Source organism: Gorilla gorilla, chromosome 11, assembly GCF_029281585.2.
Source record: "Gorilla gorilla gorilla isolate KB3781 chromosome 11, NHGRI_mGorGor1-v2.1_pri, whole genome shotgun sequence".
In the NCBI taxonomy this organism is placed as follows: domain Eukaryota; kingdom Metazoa; phylum Chordata; class Mammalia; order Primates; family Hominidae; genus Gorilla; species Gorilla gorilla.
Window position 1 is genome coordinate 54,449,505 of NC_073235.2, and position 26,611 is coordinate 54,476,115.

At 41.4% G+C, this 26,611-nt stretch overlaps 1 protein-coding gene across 9 annotated transcripts in view; it reads right to left on the bottom strand.

The window, feature by feature from the left end:
* CACNB4 (calcium voltage-gated channel auxiliary subunit beta 4) overlaps positions 1-26,611 on the bottom strand; it is a 265,350-nt gene that overhangs the window by 120,518 nt on the left and 118,221 nt on the right. The window contains exons 1-2 of one of the 9 annotated variants that reach the window (XM_063694844.1): positions 19,547-19,928; positions 17,434-17,593 (exon numbers count right to left, since the gene is read on the bottom strand). The exons of 4 other annotated variants lie outside the window; for them this stretch is intronic. In XM_063694844.1, coding sequence (XP_063550914.1) covers positions 17,434-17,439 — 6 coding nt within the window. In that variant the 5' untranslated portion in view covers positions 17,440-17,593; positions 19,547-19,928. Of the gene's footprint in view, positions 1-17,433; positions 17,594-19,546; positions 19,929-26,611 lie in introns of those variants that run through there. 4 more of the 9 variants (XM_019022717.4, XM_063694841.1, XM_063694843.1 and 1 more) reach the window with 4 other exon arrangements.

Sequence of the window (26,611 nt, forward strand, 5' to 3'; positions counted from 1 at the left end):
ATGGGGATACAAGGACACATACCTGTGGAAGGGATCTGCCATCTACCTCTTGCAACTGTGACCAGGGTTATCAGTGTGTCCCTGAAGCAACAACCGCAGCTTCACTGTAATGTACACTCTGCCTCTCCAACCTTCGGCAAGCTCCTCGTTCTAAACCAGGGTGGCATGGTTTATTACTACCAAAGGAGACCGTCCTATTCCTTAGTTCTTTTCAACATCACACAAAAATTAAGGCTATGAATTAATAGAGTAATTTTATTTAGGCAGAATTATTTCCAAGGAATGTTTCATAAGCAGCTCATAAAGAACAAACTGGGATGATTTGCTTAATTCTGTCATCCATGGGGAAATGTCTGAAGAGCAGATTTTATAGGAAATTTTCATTGCCAATAGTGAGAAAAACTAAAATATCTTTGTTCTGTTTCAAATTATTGTACCTTTATGTGTCTGATTTCCTGAAATTTGTTGTTTGTTTGTTTCCATTTGGCTTTAGAGATTAACATGAGAAAGTTCATTTGCGGGGTTCATTCAAATAACTGACCTTGCCTGAAAAGTCACAGAGATTTCGGATATGGCCATCACAGACATAATAACTCCGATAATAATACAGTCGCTAAATTATGATCTGAACTTGGAAATAAAAGAGAAGAAGTTGAAAGAATCCTATTTTCAAGACAATATATCTGAATATGTCCTTGCAAATGAGAACAAGAAGAAATAAAGAAACTATGATACACAGACAAAATTATTTCTAAATAGAATGCCTTTCAGCATTTACTGTGACAAGTCAGCACTTTTTTTTTTTTTTTTTTTGAGATGGAGTCTCTCTCTGTTGTCTGGGCTGGAGTGCAGTGGGGCGATCTCAGCTCACTGCAAGCTCCGCCTCCCAGGTTCATGCCATTCTCCTGCCTCAGCCTCCCGAGTAGCTGGGACTACAGGCACCCGCCACGATGCCCAGCTAATTTTTTTTGTATTTTTAGTAGAGACAGGGTTTCACTGTGTTAGCCAGGATGGTCTCGATCTCCTGACCTTGTGATCCGCCCACCTCGGGCTCCCAAAGTGCTGGGATTACAGGCGTGAGCCACCGTGTCCAGCTAACAAGTCAGCAACTTTTAAATAAGCACCTCACAATTTCAGAGCTGCACCTGGTTTAATTAATTACACTCGTCATTTCCTCACTGGTTGGTGCAAACCATTCCCATCTTACTATGCACTGAGAACATCAATATCATAGAGCTATAGCATGCATTCACTCATTCGATATTAACTTATTGTGTATCATTGTGCTATGTCTTTTTTAATTCATTCTCTACCCTTGCATAGTTGGAGTTGAGGGAAGGAAGGCAGAACAGAATGGTAAGACTTGATCCTTGCCCTCTAGAGTCCTATGTTTGCAGAAATAAGATGCAGACACATGAAATGGTGAAGAAGCCATCCAAGACTGCAGGTGGCTAATGCCCAAGTGAATGGGGCAGATGCTGCTATGGGAATTCAGAAGAGGCTGGAAAAGCGGAGGAACCTCATAGAAGAAGTAGAATAAGAGTTGGACTTTGATTGGGTGCAGTGGCTCACATCTGTAATCCCAGCACTTTGGGAGGCTGAGGCGGGAGGCTGAGGTGGGAGGCTTGCTTGAGCCCAGGAGTTTGAACCAGCCTCGGCAACATAGTGAGACCCCATCTCCACAAAATAAAAAATTAGCCAAGTGTGGTGGTACACGCCTGCAGTCTCAGCTACCCAGGAAGCTAAGGTGGGAGGATTGCTTGAGCCCAAGATGTCAAGGCTGCAGTGAGCCATGATTGCACTACTGCCCTCCATCCTGGGCCAACAGAGCAAGGCACGGTTTCAAAAATAAAAAATAGAAAAAGAAAAAGAATTAGACTTTGAGCAATTCAAAGTCTATAAAGTCTATAAAGAGGATGTGGGAGAAGAGAGATTCTCAAAAGGAGGGAGTAGTGTCCACAATTTTTGTACTTGAGACTGAGCATTGCTTACTCATACAAACTGACAAGAGCAGGATTATATGGAAATAGCTGAGATATGGCCATTCAGGCCAGTGGAGTGGGATTCTAAAACACCTTGAATCTTCGATATACTTGTAGTATACATCAAATTATTAAAGATGACACATTTTGATGTGACTGGTGAAGAAACTTATGATCCACACATACCCAAGAACTTGTGCATGAATGTTCACAGCAGAATCATTATTCATAACAGCCACAAAGTGGAAACAGCCCAAATGTCCATCAATGGATGAATGGATAAAATGTGATATATCCATGTAATGGAATAATATTTGGCAATACAAAGAAATGAAATGCTGATAAAAGCTGCAACACAGATGGATCCTGAAAACATTATGTTAAGTGAAAGAAGCCTACAAAAGGCTGTCTATTGTGTGGTTCCCAATGTATGAAATATCCAGAAGAGGCAAATGCACAAACACACCCTAGGGCTGAGAGAGTTGGAAGGAGATGGGGAGTGGCTGCTAATAGGTATGAGTTTTCTTTTTGGGGTGATTAAAATGTTCTAAATTGGTCATGGTGATGATTGTAGTTGTACCACTCTGAATATAGTAAAACCCCTGAATTGTACACTTTAAATGGCTGAATTCCTTGGTATGTGAATTATATGCAGTGAAGCTGTTATTAAAGAAACAAACTATCAAGTGTTTACTCTAGGGAATAGGGTCTAGGATTGTAGGCGAGGAGGGAGACTAACACTACCACCAATTATTTTTACAATCAATATAGCTGAGTGTCTCATCATATTCTGGCTCTTTTAAGAATATAGACCTTTTAATTTCCAGCCGGGCACAGTGGCTCATGCCTGTAATCCTAGCACTGTGGGAGACCAAGGCGGTGGATCACCTGAGGTCAGGAGTTCAAGACCAGCCTGACCAACAAGGTGAAACCCAGTCTCTATTAAAAATACAAAAATTAGCCGTTAGCTGGGCGTGGTGATGCATGCTTGTAATCCCAGCTACTTGGGAGGCTGAGGCAGGAGAATCACTTGAACCTGGGAAATGGAGGTTGCAGTCAGCCGAGATCGTGCCACTGCACTCCAGCCTGGGCAACAGAGTCAGACTCCACCTCAAAAAAAAAAAAAGTATATAGGCTTTTTAATTTCCTAAACCTGCTAACCCCCAATTTTAAATTCACTTTGATTTTTTCAAAGAAAAAAAAAGTAGAGTGGCTGGGCGGGGGTGTGTGTGTGTGTGTGTGTGTGTGTGTGTGTGTGTGTGTGTGTGTGTCCCTTGGGAATCCCTGATAAAATATATTGTGTTCAATCATTTCTGACCATTCCCTAGATTCCTCTTGATTCCTGGAGGAATTAAAGTTATTGAATTTCAATTCATTCCAACAACCATTTATTGAGTGCCCGTCTTGAGGCAAGCAAGGGTAGGGTAAGGATAGGGAGATGAATAAACCAATTACGTTTTATTTAAAGAAAGACATTCATACTTCAAAGTGCTTACCACCCCAAATAAGTGGACAAGAAGCTAAAAGAACAGGGAAACTAAGTGCTGTGTGCACTGTCACAAACTCTCGAGCTGACCAAGACAATAATTTGACCCAGTATTTCTCAAAGAATTTACATGAAAGTGATTTGGGGAGCGTTTGCCAAAAATATGAATCCTAAGCCTTACTCCAAACTAACTGAATCAAAGTCTCCTAAGAGGGAGGCCCCAGAAATATATATACTGTATCTCTATTTAACGTTAACTTCACTCTGTCCCACAAGATCCTTCCAGTCTACAACACTGAGATGGTTTGCAGTGATTATGAGGCCTGGTGTAAATAACTAAACCAGCATTTCCATAATTGTATTCTGTAGTATACTAGTTACTCAAGTACTTAATAGGTATTCTTTAGGGAAAAAAATGGATTCTGAGATCAAGTAAGTTTGGAATATCTTTGGGTTAAATAAAATTTAATTGGTTTATTTATTGTGGAATGCGAAGAGATATTAGTGGGCTACTGGGTGCTGTGAATCTTTTGAGAAAGGGACGGAGTACGGTGATTATCAAGCTTATTTGACTAGGGACCTGTTTTTTTCACATGTATCAACAGGCGCATAAATTAATGGCTAGAAACTCATCTATCACATATAAGAAGTATGAGAGACTCTGGAAAATGTTACAATCTACTTCTAAATAGAAAAAGAAATATTTAATGTAAAAGGATAATATATGGCAAGCTTCCTCTATAGTTTCCAAACATGGCATAATAGGGTATATGAGGATAGGTACAGGCCCAGAACAGACAGAGCCGTAACCGATTATTTGGCAGCAAGTTCCTGGTAACCAGGAGTCCCAGCTGTCTAGAACGAAACTATTTCATGATCTTGGGATGAAGTCAGTAACTTTCTTAGCCAGAAACCAATAGCTAAAGGGTTGAGGCCTTCAATCCTGGACCTGGCTTCTAACCCGAGATCCCCAGGGTCAGTGGAAAAGATATCAGAAGAAATGGCCTAGTTTCCCAATCTCAGTGGCATCACTGTCCAACCAGTCAGCCACCTAAGCCAAAAGTGGGAGTTCCTCTTCCTTCATAAGCTAATTAGCCATTAAACCTGCTGCATTTGTGACTTAAATATTTTTTCAGTTCACCTCCTCCTCTCTATCCCCGCTACTGCTGCCCTAGTTCAGGCTTCCATCAGCTCACACCTGTACTATTTCCACAGCTTTTTATTCGGACTCCCTGCCTGAATTCTTCCTCTCCTCAAATCCATCTTCTACCCTGACCAATGCACAGCTGATCAAACCACTTTCCAGTTTAAAAATCTGTCAACGGCTCCCAATTACCTACTGCAAATAATTTCTCTCATAGTATGTTCTGCGAAACATCAATACAGTATGTGATCACAGAAAAAGGGCTCCTTTCAAATGGGAGGCTAGGTATTTTTAAATGTAGGTACAAAGATAACAACTACCTATCAGTGTCTGATCTGTTCCCAGTATAGCAGACAGGTCCAATAATTCCTTGGAGTCTAAGGACCTCGAGGAAGGCCCAATCAGTAATCTGGGAAATGCTTCCAAAGTCTATCAACATCCTTGATTAGAGAATCTCAGAAGTCATTTAACACAAATGCTGATAGGATAATGGATACTTTTTATACTTCTAAAGAAATGATATAGTTTATAGCCAGAGCCTGCTGAATGTCCTCATTTTCTGCCGGAAGGCAATCTGGAACTTCAAAACTATACATCTTCCATTAAATACATGGAGGTGAGGCTTCGGGTTCACAGTATCTTTGCAAGCTCTAAATTAGGAACTGGAAATTCAAATACCCTAAGAATCAGATGAATCACAGCTGACAAAATTCTGGCTGAGTTTCCAGAACAAGGTGTCCCATGCGTACCCTTCCCCCAACCTCCTCAAGACATCTTACAAAACTAGTCACTAAGTTAGACACATATATTCCACATTTGAGTTGGCTGCTGGCTGGCATTTTGAAAGCCAGCTTCTCTATGTAAATGCAGCACTCAAATGAAAAATGTAACAACTAGTTGTACATCTTACAGCCAGAACATATTTTAGTTAAAAGCAATATAAATCAAAACATTCATAGACTCTAGATTATGCATTTCTCATCCTTTTTCTATCTTATTTGTATCCGACTCTTTTTTTTCTTGCTCTTAAATTTTAGGGGTAAATTTACCTACTTTATATTTGGAATGTGGGAGGAACAATTTTTTTAGCTATTTTTATACCTGTGTAATTTCAAAACCAAAGCAGAACAATATCATATTTATCAACATACTATTCAATCTTAATAAAGTCCTGTTATAATATCTTACATAATTTGCATAGTTCTTTATAGTGTAGCTCTGATGCAAGGAGTTTCACACACACACATAGTTATTCAAAATATTACAGCTGAACTGATGAAAAGCACCCATAACAAATGGTAACAGTGTACTTCAGTTACAAGATCTGCCTCACCGTTCTTATAACACTGCACTCTACACTAGTAATAATTTAAGAATTTGAGTTATAAAAATTAGAAATCAATTTTAAGTAGATTATTTTAAGTCCTTAAACTGTGAAAATGAAACAATCCAAGCAGTCTTCATATAATATGTATGCTAGCTTAGCTTTCAGAAAGCTCCTTACATATATTTAAAGACATATGCAGTACCTCTCTAGTGAGTGTCTCTGTATACCATATGCCAGGCACACACCCTTCCAGGAGTAAACATCTGAACCTTAGAATCTTATCAGAATAAACCACAGCTGAGACTCATGGCAATCATTTTATTCCTTATTGCTGGAATTGACTCTCTCCTGTGGCCACTGGCACAGTTCTGTAAGCATAAGGACCAGCTCTCACCACTGAGAACAGCCTGGCTTTGACCCTGCAGACACTGCTAAAAGCAAGGAGAAAATCTACTTCCCCCGAGTTCGCCTTATCTTAAGAATCATGGCTATTCAGAGATGGGAGGTATCTGCTGGCTTGGGCACATAACCACCACTATCGCGATCGGTCCCAGGGAGGGCAGTGAAGCAAAAGGCCACCATGAACATCACCAATGAGAGCACCTTCTGTTCCAGAGACTGGAGGGGCATGCTCTTACCATATCCCAGTGATGGGTTACATGTCCCAATCCTTGGCCAACTGGTCCACCAGTCAAGGGTTAGTGCTCTTTCTGCACTCAGGATTCCAGCATCTAGTGAGGGCATGAATCTACTCCCTTCCACATTTTGTAAGTCTTAGCAATGGAAAGTAAGGGCCTTCATTATATCCATCCTAATCCTGATCACAGCTTTCAGAATTCCATTAGTTTCACTTGTTTCCCCAAAAGACACTCCCAAAATTTCTAATTAAAGTATAACACATGTATAGAAATGTGCACATATCATACATGTAGATCAATGGATTTTCACATATTTTACACACCGTAAAACCAGTAGCCAAAGTTGATTTTTAAATACAGACACATTGGGGTCTGTTTTAGCTTGACTAAAAATGGCAAGACTTGGCCTCCAAGCTACTATCATCCATGTAAAGGAAATGCTCCTCTTAGCATTCCCACCCCTGCCCGGTCAATATATCTTTTAATAAGGAGGCTGTCATCAGAACTGTAAAAATCTCACATTGCTAATCCCTGTTCCCACCACTCCTCTCACTATTACATGTGGTGGCAATCACAACGTGATGACATTTGGAGAGATCCCAAAAATTATTCTGGCCTGGCCATGACCATGGAGCACATCTAAGCCACAAGTTGGTCTCATTCGCACTTTCCTTTATCTTCTCAGTCTCCACAGAGACCTCTGGGTATTTGAAGGCAGTCATGGAAGCCCTCTTAGCTTAGCTTCTCAAGCTTTCTCCACAAAACTAACATTTAAATCTTTTATTTGCTCCTATTGCTAGATATTTTGTTGAAGTGCTCAAGGTCTTCATCAAAGCAACAGTACAGGAATTAAAACCCAGGAGACTGATTGCAGTGAAACTATTCCCACATATGAAAGCCAACACACATCTCCAAAGGAAGATGACCAACAACAGCTCCTTCAGAGCCTCACCAGCATCTTCAGAGGTGTGCTTTAAGAATGGCTTCAGGCTGAGCGCAGTGGCTTATGGCTGTAATCTTAGCACTTTGGGAAGCCGAGGCAGGAGGACTGCTTGAGCCCAGGAGTATGAGATCAGCCTGGGCAACACAGTGAGACCCTACCTCTACAAAAAAATAAGCCAGGCATGATGGCATGCACCTGTAGTCCCAGCTACTCAAGAGAATGAGGTGGGAGGATCACTTCAGCCCAGGAGGTCCAAGGCTGCAGTGAGCCATGACTGTGCCACTGCTCTCCAGACTGGGCAACAGAGGAAGACCCTGTCTCAAAAAAAATAAAAAAAGAATGTCTCCCAATTGCATGCTTTCATCAACTTATGTGAATATACACTCAGACAATACAGTAATACAGATGGAACCAAATCACCTCTCTAAACCACCCTTCATCCTTCCCCACTCTGCTATTGCACTGCATGGCTAACCGGTAAGCTCTGCTCTTTGGCTTCTGGCTGAGTTTGGCCAAAAGGCACCCTAGCAGGGATCAGAGTAAGGGAGACTAAGATTAGGGTATTTATTCTCTGGCTTCCTCCTTGTGGGATGCTTCAAAGCTGGCTGTATCCATCCACAGGGAAAGCTGCATCCTTCTCAAGGTAGCTTTCTGGATGCAACTCAGTCCTCCCAGGTTCCTATAACCACACCCTTTCTAGGAGTGCACTTACTAGCCATGGGGGTACAGCACTATCCCTTGTGGTTTCCTTGCACCCTACCAATACCTTTTCATTTTATTAAACCCTCTCAATTTATCCTAATTTGAGCATGTTGTCAGGGACACTCTCCAGCCCCACCCCCAGAACTTACAGTTCCTCGTACCTTTTACAAATACTGCTGTTGCTTTTACCTTTTAAAAAATATTGCTACTGAATCATGCAAATGTTTCTTTGAATTGGAAGCTCATGGAGATGAATCATAAATGAGAAAGGCAGAGAATAAAAATGAAATTCGGATGCTCATGGCTAAGGCCAAATGTAGCAGTAACTTGCAACTGTCATCAAGACCTGCATACAAATCATGAGAACACTAACATTTCCCTAAAACACAAAACATCTTTGTGACATTCTCTAGCATTGAAATTTTATGTTCATTTAAGTTTTATGGGTGTATTATCATTCTAATCCATCAGCGACTTGGGACTTCAAACCATATCATAAAGCAACATCAAACAAACGCTTGAAAGAAATTGGGAAGCAAATGTGGTCTACAAGTAGATAAAGTTCTCACCATTTGGGTCAGAGAGCAATCCAATCTCTGTTTTGGAGATTCTCCCAACTCCCAACTGTTTTGTAAGCTGTCAAGCACCATACAAATTATATGATTATACCACTCTTCAGGTTTATTCCATTTTTTTATAGTACTAACCTTGGAATTTGGCATCATAAAAAGAATATTGCTCTAGAAAGAAACGTGGGCTGGGCGCGGTGGCTCACGTCTGTAATCCCAGTACTTTGGGAGGCCAATGCGGGCAGATCACAAGGTCAGGAGATCGAGGCCATCCTGGCTAACACAGTGAAACCCCGTCTCTACTAAAAATACAAAAAATTAGCCGGGCGTGGTGGCGGGCGCCTGTAGCCCCAGCTACATGGGAGGCTGAGGCAGGAGAATGGCGTGAACCTGGGAGACAGAGCTTGTAGTGAGCCGAGATTGTGCCACTGCACTCCAGCCTGGGCGACAGAGCAAGACACCATCTCAAAAAAAAAAAAAAAAAAAAAAGTGAGGAAGGCTCTAGGTCCACTTCTACTACAGATTGCGTCATTCTAAACAAGTGGCCTAATCTCTCTGGGCCTCAACGGTTTCATCTTTGATATGATAAGGGCATATGAAACTTCCCAAGTTTTTGTGTGTTATTTTTAAACCAAAACCAAATTATTACAACAGAGAGTAAATAAATTCTTCCTATAGAATCTGGAGGTCATATCCTAAAGTTGCTCTCCACAATCAAGAAACTTCTTTGAAGTCTTACATTTCAAGTTAAAAAGGTTGAACTAAATTGGTTTTTTTCTGAACCAAAAAAGAATGTATAATGTAAAAATGTTTTACAATGCTCACCAATATATATACATCTTAAAATGTGTTAATCCTTTGATCCAGTAATTTTGCTTCTAAGAAGCTGTTTTGGAGAAATGCTCCATGTGTACACAAAGATTCACATAAAAGAATGTTGGGCCAGGCGCGGTGGTTTACGCCTGTAATCCCAGCACTTTGGGAGGCCGAGGCAGGTGGATTACCTGAGGTCAGGAGTTCGAGACCAGCCTGGCCAACATGGTGAAACCCCCGTCTCTACTAAAAATACAAAAATTAGCTGGGCGTGGTGGCACACACCTGTAATCCCAGCTGCTCAGGAGGCTGAGGCAGGAGAATTGCTTGAGCCCAGGAGATGGAGGTTGCAGCGAGCCAAGATTGTGCCACTGCACTCCAACCTGGCCAACAGAGCAAGACTCTGTCTCACAGAAAAAAAAAAAAAAAGAATGTTAACTGTAGCATTTAACTGTAGGACTGAAAAATGAAAAATAGTCTAAATCTCTATCAGTGGGAAAAATTCATCATGGCTAAACCACGCTGCACAGCAATTATGTCACTTTTTATTAAGAAGAATCAATTGATATGAAAAAAAAATCCACAGTACATTTTCAGGTAAAGAAAGCAAGTCAGAATAATAATATTTATTATGATCTTATTTGCATTTTTAAAGATTACAAATATGACATGTTTGCTTGTAAGTACATTTTTCTAAATATTCCTGTTTGTTAATGCATAGAAATGGATATCCACTGAATTGTTAAGAATGGCTACCAGTGGGGAGGACAGCAGATTAGGATGTCATCAAGGAAGACTAATTTTTTACACTCTATGGTTTTGTATTGTTTAAAGATTTTTTCCCCCAAATATTCCCATTTCACTGAATTTGAGATATCAATATTTTTAAGATTCAACATTAGATTATGTACCACTAAGGGGAAAAAGCTGCCAATAAAACTGCAAGACAACATTAGTTTTAAGATGTAGCCCTGTGTTAGACATGTTAAATATGTGAGGAAAAGTGTTCCTTTGGATCAATAAAGTACAAAATATGACTTTAGGGATTTTTACAATACAGAAAAATACCGCCATTGGCACTCTAGGAATATGCATTATGTTTTATGTACCAAATTTTTGGGTTTTAGTTAACTAAATATGAAATGTGACTATCATGTGGTCTTTTCTTTTTGAAATCTAATGTCTACCCAGCCTTCCTTGATCTGTGTGCTTTCATTCCTTACCCTGTTCTGCAATATCCTAGCACTTCACAAAGGGCCCTGTGCATCATAATTAAATTTTCTGTGCTCCCCTACCTTATCAATTTCACCTTGGTTCCATTCCTATATTCGAAGCGTTAACAACATGCTCAAGTGAGATGATTTGCAAATTTGATCAACAGGTTCTTAATTCTATCACTTGGATCAATAGAACCATTGAACCAAGTAAACCCCAAGACATTAATCTCCAGGACATCATTTGAAGTTAGATGATATTAAGCTATCAATAATAACTCTTTGGAAATAAGCTAGGGAACTAATCTGTTTATGCACTAACCATTTTAGCATGACATTCGCCATAGTTTTCTAGCTTGACAAATACTTGCCTCCAGCCCTTACTTCATGCAAACATTATTTAAAGGGATGTTTGAGAGATTGGGCTCAAGTCAGGACTGACTTTTTCTCTCTCATCTTTGCATCCTTTCACCTTATCATAGAGGGAACTTAACCAGGTGAGGCACAATTATTCCTTTTAAAAGTAATGAATGACTTTTAAAATTAATGACTGTCTCCTAGAATTGATTGTATTCCTGGGGTTTTTCAACTGATGAATTATTGGTTTTAGGACATCCCAAAGGATAATAATAATGAGCTGAAGAAAATTTGTAAAGCAAGAAAACACTGAACAACAAATATTCTTGATGATTAGGCAGGATAATCACAAAACAATAATTTAAAATATTTTTATATCAATACTCTGGTAGTGTAGAGCTCAGATACCTTAGCCAAGAAGGAAAAATAATTTAAAGCAGAATTACCTTTCCTCAATCATTAGTAAGAGTTAGGAGAAATTTACTTCTCAGAAAGCTTTTGCTTTTGATTTTTTTTTCTTAGAGATGAGATTCAAGTGTTTCCAAGCTCAAATCACTGTGGGCTGGAAGTGCACCATGGGTATTGGCAAGCGAACAAGCAATAGACAAAGCATCCTTTTTGGCTTCTAGAATTAAAAGTCTTAAATAAAACATTTTCCTTTTCAAACATCTACTCTACTCAAAGATATGTACCACACATACCTGCTTCCTTCAAAGATTCTGAAAAGGCCAAACATCCAGACTCAAGGTCCGAACACTGATACCTTACTCAGTATGTACAAAACACCGTGGTAGTTGATCATTTTAAAAAGCAAATGGCATATGGTGACATTTTTATCTTAACTGAAGAAACTGCTTATCAGCAAAAAGTACAAAATTTTGCATGTGAAGAAACCTTAGAAAATGATCTACTCAAATGTCTTCATTTTATACGAGGGAAAAACTGAGGATTACAGAGTCAGAGATTAAGTGACTTGCCCACGGTCACTGTTATGAAGTGACAAAGACCAAGATTCCCAACTCCCAGCGTTCTTTCTTTCTTTTTTCTTTTATTTATTTATTTTTTAAGATGGAGTTTTGCTTTTGTCGCCCAGGCTGGAGTGTGATGGCGTGATCTTGGCTCACTGCAACCTCTGCCTCCCAGAGTCCAAGTGATTCTCCTGCCTCAGTCTCCTGGGTACCTGGGATTACAGGCACGCACCACCACGCCCAACTAATTTTTATATTTTTAGTACAGATGGGGTTTCACCATCTTGGCCAGGCTGGTCTCAAACTCCTGACCTCACGATCCACCCACCTCAGCCTCCCAAAGTGCTGGGATTACAGGTGTGAGCCACTGCGCCCGGCCTCCCAGCATTATTTCAATTATACTTTACCACATGCTTTTCTAAAACAAAATGCAATGAACTAATCATAAGGCCTTTGGGGATTACTGAATTCTTTCACCTGTCAACCACTATAAGATTGTTGGAAATCACTGTCAAAAACCATGCAAGGGCTCTGAAAATAAACCAAAAAACTTGGTGGGACTATCAGAACCTATAGAAGAAGGAGCATATTTAGTTACTGAAACTGTAAGTATATTCATTATATGTATAACAATAATGGCAGATAATATATATCTGATTTTAAGGGCTTTATACACATTAACTAACTTAATCTTCAAAACCACCCAAAAAGTAAGTTCTATTATTATTGACAGGGATGAGGAAACCAAGGCACAGAAAGTTTAAGAAGTATGCCCATGGCCACAAAGTAGGAAAGGGAAAGTCAGGATTCAATCCCTGGCAATATGGCGCTGTCTCCACTTTTTTTTTTTTTTTTTTTTTTTTTTTTTTTTTGAGACAGGGTCTCATTCTGTCACCAAGCCTGAAGTGCAGTGGCATGATCACGCCTCACTGAAGCCTCAACCTCCTGGGTTCAAGCGATCCTCCTGCCTCAGCTTCCTGAGTAGCTAGGACTACAGGCACACGCCACCATGCCCCACTAATTTTTTTTATTTTTATTTTTTTGCAAAGATGGGGTTTTGCCATGTTGCCCAGACTGGTCTCAAACTCCTGAGCTCAAGCAATCTGCCCATCTGTGCCTCCTAAAGTGCTGAGATTACAGGTGTGAGCCACCGCGCCTGGTCTGTCTCCACTTTCAATCATGACACTATTATACTACAACATTTTTTCATAATACAAAGTACAAAAAGTAAAACAGAAATTTTCCTGGCTGATAGATATGCCCAATAGAAGGCAAAATTTTTTAAGTCTTATGGAGATTTAAAAAGATCTAGAAACAACTTCAACTACAACCTTATCACTCACCAAACTTTTCAACAAAGCTGCCAATAGAGTAATAACGTAGAAGGTCAGAATCTTTTTCCTATATGATGCTCAGGCTAAAAAGAAAAGAGAGATTAAGGAATAACAGGCATAAGAAAGGCAAAATAAGAGAACTGTTGTTTTTTTTTTTTTCCACAAACTACACAGACAAGCTCCTGAGTAATTGACAGTTGCCAATCTCTGTGTCCGAGTGGATCCCTTGGATCAACTCCTCTGAATGAAAAGGCTAAAAGCAAATTCAAAACATCCTGTTTTAAATATAAGACTTTTCAATATTTCTCATGACAGACACAAAAGAAAAAAAAGGACACAGGAAGTACTGATAATGTGGCACCATTTAAAAAGAGAGGAAAATATTTATAACTAAAACTATATAGTTATGTTATAAAAGAATATAAAATGTAGAGCAAGAGCAAGTATTGGTCTATTTAGATCTCAAAAAGTGTCACGTGAGCTATCTGGGCTACCTTCTTTTGGCATACCAATACGTGCTGTAAAAATAGCCACACAGTTTTATCTTAGACTCACGCCCTTCAAAGTCTTAAAAAGCTCAAAGTTGTCATTATTTTACATGAACTGTAAGCTCCCTTAGGTTTTACACACTAAGTTGTTCTGAGGACGGGGCGCTAGCTTTACACGGCAGTGCCCCAGCCTCCTGTGAGAACTCGGGGATCCACCCAATGAATGTATTTTTTCTATTGTGGCAGGTTACAGCTGTTGCTGTTTTCACAGCCGCCAGAGCCTGATGCAAACACATGAAAGGCCCCTAAATCAGCCGATGTAGATGAGAACACAGAGCCTATATCTGTAGCGCTTCCTTGGTACAATTTTTAACTTAATGTCATAGATATCTGAGTTCATGGCTTCATGATTATTTTAAAGGACTAGTGGGAGAGGGAAGAGAAGAGAATGAACAATGATAACCAGTCCAGTTATATCCTCTTGTCCTCCTTAAGTGGCCTTGTTCACCTGGGTAAGAGACATTAAAGGGGAGACAGTGACCAGAATGGGAGAACTGTTGACATAGAAATAAGGTCCAAGCTGAACCCCACAGAAAGAGAAGAGCTAAGGCAATGGGAAGCCTCCCCACCTTCACCCTAAAATAATGGTTTTTCACGGTTATTGCTGACCCTTTTGCAGAATGTCTTGTACCACAGAATAATGGAATGTCCATTGAGTACATACAAAGGGAGTCACAGGGCCATATTCTAAAATCCTGGATTGACTCATCATAATCTAATAATAATAATAACAGCAGCAGAAAAGGAGACATGGAAGTACCTGGCGAGGATTGATCCGAATTCTTGCCTCTGTGACTCAAAAATAGAAAATTAACAAGAAAGCAGCAAGACTGACAAGCTGAAACAACAAATTCATGGGATCTGATCGATTCAAGGAATTTCTCTCTTTGGCTCCATGCCAATTATATCTAGAAATAATTTCAATATATATTTTAGAAAACCATCATTGCTGATTGAAGAGAAAGCCCTGTTTGTCATTTACTTAACATACCCTAGCCAAACACCAACATAGCTCAGCTGAGTAAAACAACTTGATTTTTCTCAGTCAAATTCCTTACACAAACCAGGAGCAACATTTGGTTTTCTTCTGTGGTCAGAGATGCCAACATCCAGTCCTTAGATTCTCTTACAGATCAGTCCTCATTCTCTATAAATAGGCCAGAAAGACTTTTTGACTCCAGAAGAGATGCTCTGATCCACCAAACCATAGAGACCTCTGGTCTTCTTGTTTCCAAAAGAAATCTAATCCTTAAATCCCTAAAGTGTCTTCTGAAGGCCCCTAAACATATAAATCCTTCTGTCTGAAGTTTATCTGCCTCCCTAGCAAGCACAAGGATATATCTTCATATTTAAAATAACTTTACTATATCTTTGAAAGGAGCAATCCTTTATTCTCTTATGGCAGCTTTGCCTTTCAACTCTCTTGGGTATCTTTGTTCACATCAAAAGCAGTTAATTTTCCGTCTCCAAAAGCTCCACAGTAGATATCTCTCACTTAGCATTAACCATCAATTAGCGATGCATGGAACATATCTGTATATGAATGTAGGTGAAGGTACGAGGGTGAACAGTACGCATGCATGCAGAGGTGCACAGACATTGAGACAAACATACATAGTTCCACAGCTTATAGAAAATAAATCGTTTAACACAAAGCTATTCTTATAATAATGTGTATGTACATGTAAATTTAAATATGTGCTTTTATATATACTCAGATATTGTTATACATACATATTAAGTTTGTAAAATTTACTTTGCTGTAACTTTTACATACATAAAATTTCTAACAGTATTAATCAATATATTATGATTCCTTTCTATGATTGAAAACACTTAAAGACTATATTTTCCTCTCTGGAAATTGCCCTGAATGATGATCTGATCATCTTTTTCACAGGAAAAGATCAGGTCCCTCTTTCTAAATGCTTTAGAATTTAAGCATTTGGAAATGGAAGCAATTGTGTCAGAGAAATGAACTATTACTCCTATGTGCAACTAACCCCGGCATCACTTTACAATATACCCTAAGAATCCGTATTTCAAGCTACTCACAATTCCAGAAGGTCCATGTAGGAGCTTTAAATTTTGCAAAGTGTCTCCTGTGCAGGCCAGTTCTAGTCCTAGTACGCTCAACATTTTCTCAAGTAAGAACAGCATTTGACAGAATAGGATGCAACACACAGTAGCAGGTTGAGACTGACCTATTTACATATATGTGGATTGATCATCTGAAAGGGTGTGTAGCAATATATTAACAGTGACTATTTCTGGGTGGTAGGTTTTTGGTAACTTTCTCTGCTGCGTCCATGGATCCCCATAAGAACATCCCTCGGTTTGTGTAATAAACCTGATGAATGAAAAAATAAATCTATTTCCAGAATAATTCCACAAACATCAAAATACACAATGAATCCATTTATGAAATACACGTACACACTAAAGAGCAGATCTAATGAAATCTACTGCAAATCAGATGAAAACACATAGTATAGTGTACATGGGGGGCTCAGTCCATGAAAAAAATCTTGGCCACTAGAACTTGTATTAACACACAGTGGGGACAGTGAAGGTAAAATAGGCAGCTCTTATATAGCAGCTAATGTAGGAAGAGTCGATGTGCATGATCCACTAGAACCAGCCTGGGCTAGGTATGGGTGCATCTGGAAGCACACACTCCATCATCTATGTCAAGGTAATACAAGAAGTAAGGTGACGTTCTGTGTGAAATCTCCTATTCGGAAGCGGGGCCCTGCTGTGGGGCACTGAATGATCTTTTGCACTTCCTTGTAATCCAGATTCTTAACTACCCTCCTGGACACCAAAGCAGAAGTTAATGGACTTGCCCAAAAAGGCTCCACAGGACTCAAGAATCTAAAATGCCTGACTCAAGTTGTGTTTCGGCATGTTTCTTTTTCCTCTCTCTTCACATATAGAGTATGTGAAATACGGAGATTACAAACTAAAATCTAGGGCACTGGGAGCATAACATCTACTTTTGGACCAAACTCTTAAGAAAGGCCTTGCATCACAGTACCAACATCTCTCTCCTACTGTGGGGATGTGAGGTGCTAACAGTGTATAATAATGTTTTATTCTTATTCGGAATAAAATAGTCCCTAGGCAAGATGATCTTATTACAAGCTTACTGTGTGAAAACATTGAAAATAATCACTTATCACAGGTTAACCCCCACACACCCCACAAAGACATTTTCAACAGCACAGAATGGTAGGACATATGCGGATGGTTCCCCAACCCCCACCCCCAACCGAAGTGCCGTACTCAGCTTTTAGTGCCTATATATTCTCGGACTGCAGCTGGCCATCTGAGAAAAGCCTTTCCACGCCTATCCACCAGACCTGTTCCGAGAGCTCTGCTTCCATCTGGACAACCCCCCACACTTACAGCCATAAATGCATTGGCACTGAGAAAGACTGCTGAGGAGGTGGCACTCCAGGTGTGGCTTTATGTGTCACTTCACCAGGTCAGCTATTTAGGCCTAGTCTTCTCCATTGGCTTGAAGCTCTGTTCACACCATCTTGGGTAACACATCACATTATTCTTCCTTATAAAAACAAATAAACTCAAATGAGCATTCAGAGTCAGTTCACCCCTCCGAACATCTCTGTCTTCCCCTCTGATTTATGTGACACGGTTTCAATCCCACCCACCTGAAAGCCTCCCATACTCTCAGCTGAGGATTGGCCAGATGCCCAACTCCACTCCTCACGTTTCCCACCTTCCTCACCTCCATGGATGTGCACAGCCCGGAGGATCTCAGCCTGCTGGCCACCACTGAGTCACCAGGAGTACAGCACTGCAGTACCTAGCACTACCCGCCATCAACTACCACCACCGAGTCAAGTCACTGCACTCTTCACTTCCCATCTTACAGAAAAACTCAGCTGTCCTGTGACACTGGACCCAAAGGCAAAAAAAAAAAAAAAAAAAAGTTTTCATACTTATAATGGCTCCCCTCTGAACCAGTGCATCTGAAATGTATACAGTTCTGGAGAACAAGGAGCTGGATTTATTAGTTCCTAGCCAACTCTTCACAGCAGCCAGTTTCTACAGGCATTTCTAAAATGACTCCAGTCCACTTCGGTGCAATTCACTGCCTGCCCAAGTTTAAAATCAATGGCCGAAAATAAAACTTATAATTCACAAGGCATCATAGGTTTCATAACTGAGGGAGCAGAGAAGGGGTAGAAGAAGTGATCAGGCCTTCTGAAGAACCCAGCCCAGGAAGCTGGCTTACTGAACTCCTCTAATTGCCTTTGCCATTCCCCCACCCCACCTGCAAGTGTGGACCTTCTTGATTTCAGCCACCAATGTTTCAGACTACAGTCCCTTGCAATACACTGACAGTCTGATCATTTATGAGCACGTTGGGCAACATGCAGAGAGACTTTGCGGAAACAGAGTTAGAGTTAGAGCAAACACACAGACAGGAAGGAAAAATGGAATGCCTTAACAGAACTGAGGATTTCTATCTTTCATGGATAGCACATCATTAGACATATACGTCTGCATTGACGTATACCACAGGGTTTTTTTTTTTTTTTGGTTATAACCTGTTTATTTGGTGGTTTAGCCAGAGAATCTTATATAACACACTCCTGTTTCAAATGTAGCAACATGTATTGGCACTGCACTCACATAAAATTCAGACTCCCCACAGCACTTCCCATTAACCACCCCCAGCCATTCTACCTTGCGAGGTTTCCGTGTATTGATGAAAAAAATAGGAACTACCACCAGCAAGAGTCAAAAGAAAGATTCAATTATCAGCTTTACCTTATATTTAAAAGCTAGCACTCTGTGGTATGATTTCAGGGATTTCAGGAAATTATTTCATCCTGATTTTAACAGATTGCATGAGCCTGACCTAGGGGGGAGAAGGAGTCCAATTCTCTAACCCAAAACACACGTGAGTCTGCTTCGCTCTTCCAAGGTAGAGTATAGGAACACTGCCCACTGCCTCTGCACTGGGGTGCTGTATGGCCACAAGCCTAGCATCTGATTTCCTTAACAAAGAAGCAGTATATCTGCACTGCTTGTTTGGCCAGAAAGCACATAATAATACAGCCACAGCTTAGGAACTTCCATTCATGCTAGCTCAACAAACAATGTGTATTATATAATGAATGAGGCTTTTCTATGAACCCTGCTATTGGAAAACATAGGCACTTTCTGCATAGTTTAAACCAGTCTGCAAGGAGCAGTTACCCCTGGTGAGATCAAACGTGGACCCGGTAATGTATAAATTCAAACAGCCTACACTCTTGAATGCTTTGCCATCACCCTAATTTCTTTTTTGCTTGACAATAAATAATTTCAGTTACCTATAAACTACACAGAGAACATTTACACAGCAGCCAGCAAGCCCCAGAATGATGTTAGCTTTCTGCTCCATGTTCCCTGCGTTGCCTAAGAAATAAGAAGCGGGGGGGTGGAGGGGATAGTGGGAGGAGGAAGAGGAGGGGAGAGGGAATTAGCTGTCTATGAAAATACTTACAGCCTCCGAGTCTTCAATTCCATGCAGGTACAAATTGTCATACATGGAGGTCTGATAATCCAGAGCACCTCTTTCAAGGCAAAAACAAAATTGCTGCAGAAACCACAGCTACAGCTTAAAGAGAAAAGGCCTGTTTGGGAGAACTGCGCCTGCCTTATCAATTCCTGTGGATTTACCAGGCAAGATGCTATTCATTCACATCCCACAGGGTGAGGTTATCCCCAGAGGCAGTCCAGACCTGGCATTTTATCTGCCTTCCCAATACAGAGCACAAAAAGCAAAACCCTTCCTCAACCACAGACTGGTGACTGAGCTAGGAAAGCGGCCTCTGATTGGCTCGGCTTCCCTGCTTCAGTCAGCTGAAGAGCGTTCCCTCAGAGAGTGGAGGGCGCCTCGGAGCATCCTACCCAGCAAAGAGCTGCTTCCTGTTTCGCCTGTATTGTTAGTTCTACAATAAACACTTATCAATATCCAAAAGGCTGCGTGGAATGTTTGGAAAGGCAAACTATTGAATACTCCAAACGCAACTGCTCATCTTCTTAATTAAATTCACAATTGGAGAAGGGAGCAAAGGAAAGATTTTATTTTCAGAGAATATCATGTAAAGACAGGTAAACAGATACTAATCTCATCCAACATCTGTACTTAACAGATGCGTTTAAGTCAAAAGGGCAATGAGTCATAAAAAAAATCTTTACACCCAAGGTGAAGAAAAAAATGACTAGAATAAACAGATGGTAAGATTTCTTGTGGGAATTTCTATAGTAAAAGTTTTCAATATTCTCGTTGAAGTCTCTCTGCCTCACTGGCAAGAAAAGAGCTCTGTGTCCCAACTGGTGAAGTTTGAAAAGGAAGCCAAAAACTTCTCAACTTTTAGATGTGAAATGTTTAATGCTCTTTAGTTGAATGTTTTTAAATCAACTTTAAGCAACAGCCAGTGTCTTCACGTAAATTCTTCATCCCCTTCCCATGCACAAATCTTTAATAATCCTGAAGTGGCATTGGTCTTTTCCCCAAAACCCAAATAGAAACGTCAGACTCCCTCCGCCTGCTGCTGCCACACCGCAACTCAGTTGACCTAGGACAGGTCCCACACTGCAGCAGCCTGGGATGAGTTTCTCTAGGTACTTAGAACTTTCTGGTCAACCAAAAAAAAAAAAAAAAAAAAGCTGCAGCTTTGAAACAGGAGAGCTTTATGGCCCACTCTAAAAGTAGCCAGCTAAATTCAGGAGGACAAAGAAGCTGGTGAGGAGCACAGAACATATTTTAGAGAAGCTGCGTGACTGACTGGGTAAGTAATGACCCAGAAACTCAGAGGCTCTAAGTCCCCTGTATCAGCTTTGCCACTAATTGGTCAGATGACTCTGGACCAGTCAGTCACCACCTCAATGGGCTCTGGTTTCTTCACCCACCAAAATGAGGTAAGAAATAACTTAGGGAAAGAACTCTGCAAATCTAAAGTGCAACATAAACACTTACCATTGAGAAGCTGCTTTGTCAGCCGGAAGGCATTGGCTGCAGTTCATGGGAGCTCAGCACAAGAGTAACTGGCTGGTCCTGGACCTAGGAAAGGAGGCCTGTCCTTCCAGCCAGTATCTCTGAAAAGCGTAACTCTTAAAGGAACAAACCTGAGTCAAAATAATAACACAAGAGCTACAACAGCTGAGCAGAGCATAGTTCTCCCAGGTCTGTGCTGACCCGTTCATGTGTTTCAATTACAGTCGCACATCTTGGGAGTGGCATCAATACCTAGTCCACTGTCAAATATAAATGATAGCAAGAAGATATTGCTGTCCTTCAGAATCCTAAAATGGTAGGGTTTGAACAGATTGTCACCTCTGAGGTTGTGCCCCCATGGAGGGAAGACAGCAGAAGGAGATGAGTGCAGTCAACGGGATTCCATAGAGAGAAACCCAGTGCTGGCTCTACCTGTCGACAAGGATGCATGTTGGAGAAAGTCCCTGGCCAGGTGGAACCTCGGTTCCCTCCCCCATACACCAAGAGGACTGGATCAAAGGGCTGCTGTGCTCAAATTCATGTGTCAGACTCTTATTTTAATTATTAACTCTCTAATTACAGCCATATGGTATTTCAACCAGAATCAACAGAAAACTGAGACAAGAGGGTCTTTTTTTCTCTTAAATTCTCCAGATCATTTCCCGACTTTACCACTTCAATTGCAAGTATAGATATTCCCCGATTGTGTTAAAATGGACATCTAAATTAAGGGGAGAAGACAGAGGCAGCCCACTTTCACAATTCACCAAGATGAGACAAATTGTTCCCAACTGGATAAACTGTACATAGCTCGGCTCTTCTGTGGATGGCTGCCGTGGAGCGCTCCCTATAGCCAATGTGAGGGCCTAAAGGAAGTTTTAAAGAGCAGCGGCGCACTTTACGGTACCCTAATGCATGCAGTCAGCGAGTCTGACCAGGGCAGGATGTTAGCAGGGAGGCACTGGATCACATATAGCAGCCTGTGGTTGCTCCTGCACCCAACCCCTCTAACTAAGAATAGATGTGAAGCAGGGGCAGCCTGGCTCTGCCTGCTTTCCAGGAAGTCAGAAACGTGCTGGACTCAGAATCATAGACTGTAAGAGGTGGGAAAACACCAGGAGTTGCCTTATCTGGCCTTTTAGTGCCTACAAAGGTTCAATTACTTTATTCAAAGCCATATGTTCTATACTGGAGTGTTCCTTCCCCCACTTCCTCCTTGATAAGTGTTTTCAAGATGAGGGGCAGTAGGCGTGTTCCCAAGAGGAATTTGGTGAAATAGAGAAAAGTCACTTTTTTGGGGAAATTCCTATTTTTCCCACGCCTTCCATTCTAAAAAATTATCCCATCAGAAGTCATTTTGTTCACCCACAGCTGATAACTAAAAATCAGATCACAGGTTGGGGAGTCTTCCCTTAGGGTCTGGATCTACACAGAATCAGCACCACACCTGTGAGTCACCTAAGGGTTTCAACCCAATACTCGGGCTGATCCCAGAGTTCCAGAGGAACCCCAGTGAGACGCTCAGCTCTGAACCTCCCCAGAGGAACTCTAAGGAGTTCCAGAAAAGTGAGCTCAGAACTCTAGAAAGATCTTAGAACTGACTATCTCTGCCCCAAGATTCTCTAAACTGAGACCAGGCTGAGAAGTAGTGAGACGTCCCTGGAAGCTTACCGAGCCTGTTTCAGATCAGCTCCAGTCCCCAGCTTTTAGTAAAAGGGTCTATGGATTCCAGCAAGTTCAAGTTCCTAGGGCCAAATTTCACACTTCACTGCAGCAGGTGGTGAAAAGCAACCAAGACACTGGCACCTTCTTGGTTTTGACTTTAACAGTTCTCCAGCTGAATGATGGTCAAGAAGATGAAAGAGAAACCACCCCATTTCTGGTCTACTTCTCCCACCTGAGGTTACAGTGAGAACAAGTTTGAAAACCTTGGGGCTCATCTTGTGCTGGTGCTTCCCAGGAACCCACCTATCTCTCATTACTGAGTAGCCTCCAAAACTGCATAGCCTCAAGGAGGCTGCCTCCGATTCTGAGAATGCCCTGTTAAATGTGTTTCTGACTCAACTCTTTTCCAGTTATCTCTCATTATGATCAACAGTTCAAAGTCAAAAAAAGCCCTATGAAAAAGCATCATCTCTATGATTCTGTTTATAAATGCCACGTGATTCATGATGGGGAAGGTATCCTTGCAATTTGACAAATGCCTCCACTGAGCTAAATTAAGTGGAGGAAATGGCATGGCCCTCAACAAATTAGGACAGCTCTATTTTGTATCACGAGGAAACATTATTTTCAGTTCTTTTTCATGGGCTTCAAACTTAGGGATATTAAGTCCCTTTTCCTTACCCAGTGCTGGGCTTTATCATAGAGTGAACCCATGAAATTGACAGTAGAGTACAAAGGACAGGTATTTCTGTTTTCCACTTGTTTGGACAGAGAGAAGAAGGAGAGAAAAGCCAAAGTGAGAAGATTAGCTATGAGATTTAAATAGCCATGATCAAGACAAACTGGTGCAGATTTAGAAGCAAAAGGCAATTCTGATTCTAATTTTCCACCTAAATTTCTCGGGAATTTAACTTTTCAAAGCCAGTGTAGTTACGTGTTCTATAGCAGAACTGCAAGAACTCAGAGAAGAGACAAAGGAATAATGTTGGGACTCAGCCAAGGCTAGCCCTCCTGTTGGCTCCACGGGCTAGAACACAAGCCCAAGGTCTCTGTTTGCCAATTCAGCCTTGGGAATTATTTTGTTGTTTGTTTTTGTTTAAATTTTACTAGGTGACTACAGTGTGCTAGATGAATTTTCTCATCTTCTGCTCTGCAAGTAATAGTACTCCACTCCTTTGCCTCTAGAAATCTGTGTGGCATTGCAAGAATGAATATCATACCCCTGTTTCCTCCCTGGAGCCCATCAGATAGGTGGTAGCAACAGGGCAGACAAGGGAATGAAAACAAAACAAACAAACAAAAAAACTACAGACAATAGATTCCACTTCTATTAGTCCTCTGCTGTAGTTCTCTGAGGCGGAACTCAGACCTTACCAACTAGGCAGGCATGTCCAGAGTCTCTCCAGGCCCCATGAAGACCATGGAGATAATAGTTTTGAAATTAATGAGTTAAGATATGAAAGATACATAGGAGGCAGCGTGGAAGAATCGGCCTTTTTAATTTTTTTAAGGGAAGCAGTATGGAATCAGGGCAGCCCACACTGCCCAGCTCCAAGGGCCCCATGCACCCCATGTGAATGGTCCTCCCTGTGATATGTAACAAGAATACCATGAAGCAAAGTGCTTATGAGCAGGGACCCTGGAGCCAGACTGCCTGCATATCCCAGCTGTGCCACTTCCCGGCAGGGTAACGCTCAGTAAGCTACTCTACCTTCCTGTGCCTCCATTTCCTCACTTACAAAATGAGGATTCTATCAAGAAGATTGTGCAAATTAAAAGCCTTGGTCTAATAAAACGTTCGGATGGGTACCTGGCACCAACAGTGCTCCACAAGCAAGCACAGGGCTGCTATGGTAGTTCTCATCGTTCTCCGCCTGGGTTCTGGCCTAAAGCCCTGATGCTCTTGCGTCTAGGGTGGGATTCCTAAACCTTGCCCCTGATGCTGGCCTGGTCCTCTCAATCCCACCAGAGTCTCAGGTCTCAGCCGCCAGAGCTGAGCCCAGCCTCCTGCTGCCCTCATACCTTCATGCCAGCTCCTGCCGGCAGCCTACCTGCTCTATCTGGCCAGGCTGACTGCTCCTCGTGCCAAGGCTGTCATGCTTGCCCAGACCTCCTCCACCTAGTGACAGCACCCCCGCCCTCAGCCGCCCCACTGAACGCTGTGTGTTTCCTCTGTACCTGGGTGTACCCAGCGCTCTCCCACTGGCCTCCTCAATTGTCTGGAATCTTGCTCCATCATCCCCACCAGCCACTCCTGGACCACCCCACCCTGTCACAAAACACTGCCCAGAAGATCGTCCTCATGAAAATCCTGTAACAAATGCTACTGCTAGTTCATGCCAAAGAGGCAAAAGAAGAGGAAGAACAGCAGAGAGAAACAAGCGGAGACAGGGATAAAGAGGCAGAGACAGAAAACCCTAGAGACGTGCAGAGGAAAAGTGAATATATGGACTAGCTCCCCTCCTCCCTGCCATTCTTGATGGCTTCAGGAAAAATAATACTTCATAATTCATAAGAGAGTGAGTGTAGGCAAGGTAAAAAAAATTCCCATGGCCTATTCAACTTGCCAGAAAATGACAGATCCCTCTCTGTGATTGACTTATTACTCAGAAAGCTCTTTCTAAAATTTCAGTTAAAAAAAAAAAGAGCCAATCTCTTAGAAAATACATTCCATAAAGCCACAATTTCCATGAATGCTACACAACTCTACTTTCCACTATTCTCCAAAATGAATCTAGGAGATTAGTTCAGCTGGTCACCTTCCCATTGCCTATATATTGTTTAGCTGATATTATTATCAGTGCTAATCTACCAATTACAGCTTCAAATTGTTGACTGGTCCACACTACTGGAGAGACTGGAATGTGAAGATCAATGAGAAATGATGGCATCTCCCTGGGGACAGACAGGGATGGCATGGCAGCAACACCGAAGATCCTGAAGACAGAAATTGAACCAAGGAAATGGTTGCAATCAAAGCTCTCACATTTTGAGAAGCTCTGATGAGAGCCAGAGAGTAATTTGATTCCTTATCTGCAAAGCTTCAGCAGGAGTGGGAGGCAGGAAAGGGGGAAGGAAAGGAACAGTGTCACTCATGGAGCAGGGCAGAAATGAATCAGCCACCAACTTACTACTCAGCCTTGCGCAAACCACCTCCCTAAAAGGTGGGACTCCTTCAGTTCCATGATTCCAGATTTGCTATAAAGAGTAAACAAAACTGTTTAACGTAAAATTAGTAAAACTTTATTTTCTATTTTGTTACTGCTTTTAGGTAACAATTTATGTTTTTGCCTCCCAGGAGTTTTTCTGTTTAATTTGATAACACGATTAATAATAAGCATCCATAAATGCTTGTTTAGCACCTAATATTTCCTCTAAACAAAAATCAGTCAGCTCCATTTCAAAATCTTTCGGTGGCTTCCCATCGAAAAACCCAAATCCTTAACAAGGTCTAGTGTGTAGTGTGGCCCCAACACTTCTCTTCCGACAGCCCTCATTTTGCATGCCTTTCCCCTTCACTCTCTCCAAGTTGGCCTTCTTGGACACATCACACCCCTTCCCACCACTGGGCTTTGTTGCTTCTGAGCCCCTTGCCTAGAACCCCACACCTCCTCTCAATCCGCCCCCATTAGTTTGCATTAGTGTAATTGGTGAATTAATAGCTGTCTTTTAAATGTGAGTTCTGTGGGAAGACAGACCAGGATATCTTTTTACACACCATTATATCCCCACTGCCTAGCACATAGGCTTTCCACAAATACGTGAATAGTTAATGATGGCCCTGAGCTCCTTGGCTACCTTTGCACTTTGGTTGACAAAACAGTGCAGTGACTGGCAAAAGAGCTCACAAAGTGAAATATGGGTATTTTTTAGAGCTAAGAAAACCCAGAACATGAGCATCCC